The sequence below is a fragment of the Sardina pilchardus genome, chromosome 1 (genome assembly GCF_963854185.1).
Source record: "Sardina pilchardus chromosome 1, fSarPil1.1, whole genome shotgun sequence".
In the NCBI taxonomy this organism is placed as follows: domain Eukaryota; kingdom Metazoa; phylum Chordata; class Actinopteri; order Clupeiformes; family Clupeidae; genus Sardina; species Sardina pilchardus.
The window spans coordinates 34,822,494-34,824,993 of record NC_084994.1 but is presented as its reverse complement, the minus strand read 5'-3'; the positions used below and the strand labels follow the sequence as shown (position 1 = coordinate 34,824,993).

The 2,500-nt window shown below is 43.5% G+C and overlaps 1 protein-coding gene across 1 annotated transcript in view; it reads right to left on the bottom strand.

The window, feature by feature from the left end:
* Positions 1-2,500, bottom strand: part of slkb (STE20-like kinase b) — a 47,849-nt gene that overhangs the window by 29,831 nt on the left and 15,518 nt on the right. The window contains exons 5-6 of the mRNA XM_062543122.1: positions 1,955-2,027; positions 863-1,057 (exon numbers count right to left, since the gene is read on the bottom strand). Coding sequence (XP_062399106.1) covers positions 863-1,057; positions 1,955-2,027 — 268 coding nt within the window. The remainder of the gene's footprint in view (positions 1-862; positions 1,058-1,954; positions 2,028-2,500) is intronic.

Here is a 2,500-nt window from a genome sequence, read left to right as displayed (position 1 = left end):
TCATCACATTTTTCAGAATCTCTGATACTTTTCCGGGTCTGGACAACAACGCCATTCATAATTCCATACTTTTCCAAGGCCAGTGCGAGCAATTAGCTGAGGAGTTGTTTTTGTGATCCACCAGCACCACCACACACACGACGTGCCAGCAACCACATTCCTCTGGCCAAATCAGGGGCAGCTATAAATCCTCGACTAGCCTTAATGAGCAGCTAAGGTGAGGCGGCGTTCAAAAATAAACCGTTAAGTGGAATCCCTGCCAATGTGGCAACACTGTTGAAACCGCCTACATCGTCAAACCACCATAAAGCGTTTCCTTCTATTAAAGAAGACGCAGCGTTTGGAGTTGGCCATTGTTTTTGCTCTGAACTAGTTACAGGTATGAAGCAATGCAACGTGCATACTGTAGCATGGCATTGCACAACACACACACACACACACACACACACACACACACACACACACACACACACACAGGTAGGCGCATAAAACACTACCTTCTGAGAAGAGCTCAACCCTCCCCCACCAGTACCAAACTGGCAGACTGGCATATGCTAGAGTTGACCTCAGGCGGGGTTTGGTGGCCAGGATGGTGTGTGTGCAGGAGTGTGCGTGCATGACTGTGTCTGAGAGTGTAGTGTGTGTATGTCTGTAGTGTGTGTGTGTGTGTGTGTGTGTGTAGTGTCTGTATGTCTGTAGTGTGTGTGTAGTGTCTGTATGTCTGTAGTGTGTGTGTGTGTGTGTGTGTGTGTGTGTGTGTGTGTGTGTGTGTGTGTGTGTGTGTGTGTGTGTGTGTGTGTGTGTGTGTGCTCGCGTGCGCGCGCGAGTGTGTGTGTGTGTGTGTGTGTCCATCGGTCCTCACCACTTGGAGGGCTGCATGAGCGTGGGTGGCTCGGCCTTGGCGATCTTGAGCAGCACCCTCATGGGGTTCATCTCGTGGTTGGGCGGCTCCACCTGCGCCAGCTCGATCAGCGTGATGCCCAGGGACCACACGTCCGCCTTGTAGTCGTACGGACGGTCCTTGGACGTCTCGCACATCACCACCTCCGGGGCCATCCTGGGGGGGGGGGGGGAGGAACGGGAGGCAGAATATAAGCAACTTTTCCTTCTATTTATATTCATATTTATTCTATTAATATTTATTTGCGACAGAGGTATTTGCAATGTAGAGATCCTGGGGGCGGAAGAATGGGAGGCAGAAAATAAGCAACTTTTCCTTCTATTTACATATTTCATTCATATTCATTTATGTTCTATTAAATTCTATTTATATTTGCATATCAAGGACAGAAGTATTTGCAATGTAGAGATTTAACAATACTTCTACATGCTTATACTTAATGTAGATATTGATACTAATACTTAACAATACTAGTGATATTCTATCTTTATTTTACTCATGTTAATTTATAAACTATTTATATTCATCTATATTGTATTTAAATACATTTAGATTTCAAGGACAGAGATTTGCAAACAAAATGTTTTTAAATACTTCTATATGCTTATACTTATAAATATCGATACTAACACTTAACAATACTAGTGATAAGTGAGGCTATTAAGACAAAGTGAAACGCTTGATTCATTTAGGATGAAACACCCACGCACAAAGAAAAGCAACAGATGACATGATAGAGTACCGTAGTTTCCCAACTATTAGCCACAGCTTATACATTGATTTTGCTAAATTTCTTCAGCTATGAGTTTAATACAGGGGGGCAGTTAATATGTTATTTATATGGTTTTGTTTCTTTCAATTCGCATGAACACTGGAAATTACCGTAAGACTTCAGTCATTTGGCTATTTTGATGTACGAGAATATGGTGGGGCGTTTGGATTTAGAGGAATGAACAACTCTAAGTTGTGGCGCTGACTGAGTTAACACCAAGAGCAGTCACACGGAAACAGTGTGTGGGTGGACGTGTCAAGGTGAAGAGAGCTCAGACTTACCAGTAGGGCGTCCCAATGAAGGAGTCTCTCCTCTGGAAGGTTTTAGTGTTTTTGGCTGACACGCCAAAGTCCGCTGCAATGCGCACACACACACACACACACACACACACACACACACACACACACACACACACACACACACACACACACACACACAAAAAATAAATGTCATTTTTGTTTACTTCTGCATTTTATTCACTTACAGTAGACATATGTTCATACCTAAACCAGAAATAATTCTACAACTGTAATCAGAATCAGCTTTTGTGTAGGTTTGTGTAAACAAACAAGGAATTTGACTCTGGTTAACTTTGCTCTCAAAGTACCACACTCAAACAAATATAACATAACCGTGAACTACTGAAATTCTCGTAGTTCTTTAAGAACGAAAGCTGGTGACCGGTAACAAGCAAGCATTATGTTAAACGTCACCCAGCGGGGCCGTGTTTGTTCTCAGTCAACTTGCCAGTGTGCATGCAGCAGCATTATTTATCTTGCAGTAGAGCGCAAATGAAGACGCGTGCCGGCGTGCTCGCTCACGCAGAG